Raw genomic sequence first — 2,696 nt, 5'->3', positions numbered from 1 at the left:
CCTTCAGTTTCAAGTCAACTTTAAGACGTCTTTGTTTCTCGAAAGGACTTTTCAATTGAAACTTCCAAAAGGTACATTTGAATCTTTACTCAAATCATATAGTTTGCTTTGTTCAAATTCCTTTATTTCGCTAAAATTTTAGTTCACAAAATGATCAAAAAAAAATTCCCATTTTTTCATCCTTTTAGAATCTTTTGTTCTTCGGATTTTGGACTAATTTGTTTTAAGCAAAACAAATGTTATTTGTTTTATATGTTACTTTGATTAATTATTATGATTAATGGACTAACTCTTTATTTTTTGAGTTATTTTTAGAAGGGGAGACTGATTTGTGTTGGTAATCAAACTTGTTCACTTCATCAAAGTACCCGCTGGCAGAACATTCATATTTTACACGGTCTAAGGTCAAGAAAATTGCATCAGACTCATCATTTCTTACTTGGACTACTAAGAGGACTCGTACAAAAATGGATTCCACTATCAACACAGTTGCTTCATCCGAAATGATCCCCACTCCATCTGTCGCGGCTAATCCTAGTGCCTCGGTAGCAACAGAATCACCCATGGAAGTCATTGCTCGTCTAGAGCGACAAATTGGTGAACTGAATCTCCTAGTAGCTCATTTCCAAGCTGCTTCTCAGAACTACCACCTGATGCTCGCCAAAAAGGGCCCATGCCATCTTCGTTTCCAACTTCAAGTGAGCTCAATCAAGGAGAACATTTTACCACCTTTCAGCCAGCTCAAAGCGCCTCACTCACTCATTCAACTCAAGATACTCCTCTTGTGTACACATTTACTCCTCCAAAAGCTCCAACAGTAACACATCATGCTCCACCAGTGTACACTTATGTCACTGCTCCACATGTTACCAAGGCTCAGGAGTTTCACCGTCAAGATGTTAATCACTATGTTGAAATTGAAAATGATACAAAATCAATTGATGCTGAGATGATGAATAGGAAGATGAAAAGCTTAGAGGATGCTATGAGAGGTCTTCGTGGGTTCGATAATAGCCAAAGTGTTAGATATGAAGAGTTGTGCACATTCCCTGAGGTTGAGCTTCCACTCGGTTACAAGATTCCAAAGTTTGAAAAGTTCAGTGGATCAGGAAATCCTTTCTTTCACTTGAAAATTTACTGTGAAAAGTTGATTGGCGTTGGAAACAACGAAGGGATAAGAATCAAGCTTTTCAATCAAAGTCTGACTGGAAAAGCCTTGGAGTGGTACTCAAAGCAAGATGTGACTAAATGGCGTACTTGGGATGATCTAGCAAATGCTTTTGTAGATCACTATAAGTTTCATGTTGAAATCGCTCCTGATAGGATCTCTATTACCAAGCTAAAACCAAAGTCAACTGAATGCTTTCGAGAATATGCCATTCGTTGGAGAGAAGAAGCTGCTAGGGTGCATCCACCTATGGAGGAATCAGAAATGATCACCTACTTCATTCAAGCTCAGGACTCAGAATATTATGAGCGAATGGTGACAATGGGTGGAAAGACATTTGCTGAAGTTATCAAGGCTGGAGAAATGATTGAAGACGGTCTCAAGACTGGCCGAATAGCGAGTTACACCTCATCTCAGTTTGCTAACAGGGCTTATCAAACTGGTTCATTTGGAAAGAAAAAGGAGAAAGAGGTTATGATGTTAACAACTCGAGGAGCTACCTCATATAACCGTCAACCACCTCCAGGCTATCCTGGTTCACAATACTATGTTTGCAACAATCAAGCAACATTTCGTACTCCACGACCAATGCAAAATCCCCGAAACAATGCACCTCGTCCCAATTTTGAGAAAAAACCTCCACGAGTCTTCACTCCATTGTGTGAGACACGTACTCAACTTTTTGAGAGGTTGAAAGAGGCAGGAATATTGCATCCAGTGGAAGCCAAAACTGTGAATACTGCAGCCGATTGGTATGACGCAAATAAGCGTTGTGCTTATCATTCAGGAGTTGTTGGGCATGATACCGAGAAATGTATCACTCTGAAGCACAAAATTCAAGATCTGATCGACAACGAGGTGGTAAAACTTGCTCAAGCTCCACCGAATGTGAACACCAATCCGCTGCCCAAGCATAATGAGTAGTTGTTGGCATAACCAGTTAAAAGAAGAAGCAAGTTTCCTGAAAGTCGCACTTTGGGCATCTTTTAGTCTTGCATTTAGAGTTTGTTGTTTCATTTCCATGTAATCGCATTTTTATTGCTTTGTTTCCTTTGTTATCGTTTGTTGGGATTTTATTTGTAAGCATCTTTCATTTGTAATGAACTACGTCTGACCTGAATTCTCAAGAATGAGATACGTAGGCGGCCTATGTCGGCTTCGGTCACCCTTTTATCCCTTTTAATGTTTTCTTGTACTTGGAACTACGTTTGACCTGATTCATGTTCAACGGGTTACGTAGGCGCCACACGGCTCGGTCATATTCCCTATAAGATTTTCATTTCCCTTTATAATGAAAACTGGGGCAGAATTTTGAGAGGATCTCAAAATTTGTTGGAAGAGGAAACTTTTCCCACAAGTTTAAATCAAGGATTACTTCAAAGTTGCAACTGGGGCAGAATTTTTGAGAGAATCTCAAAAATTCAATCAAAAAAAAAACTACAGAAAGTTCAAAGGTTATATTACGTTTTAAACCGGGGCAGAATTTTTGAGGAAGTCCTCAAAAATACCGACAATTCAAGACTTGTAA

General features: G+C 39.2%; 1 protein-coding gene across 1 annotated transcript; it reads left to right on the top strand.

Moving 5' to 3' along the window:
• Window positions 1–467: 467 nt before the first annotated feature.
• On the top strand, window positions 468–2,092 carry LOC125807671 (uncharacterized). The gene is made up of 2 exons (XM_049487407.1): window positions 468–597; window positions 642–2,092. Exons 1-2 carry the CDS (start codon window positions 468–470, stop codon window positions 2,090–2,092), a joined length of 1,581 nt encoding a protein of 526 aa, XP_049343364.1.
• Window positions 2,093–2,696: the final 604 nt, after the last annotated feature.

Source organism: Solanum verrucosum, unplaced genomic scaffold (assembly GCF_900185275.1).
Source record: "Solanum verrucosum unplaced genomic scaffold, falcon-dt-bn FXZP01000183.1, whole genome shotgun sequence".
In the NCBI taxonomy this organism is placed as follows: domain Eukaryota; kingdom Viridiplantae; phylum Streptophyta; class Magnoliopsida; order Solanales; family Solanaceae; genus Solanum; species Solanum verrucosum.
This window is presented reverse-complemented; position numbering and strand designations above follow the sequence as displayed.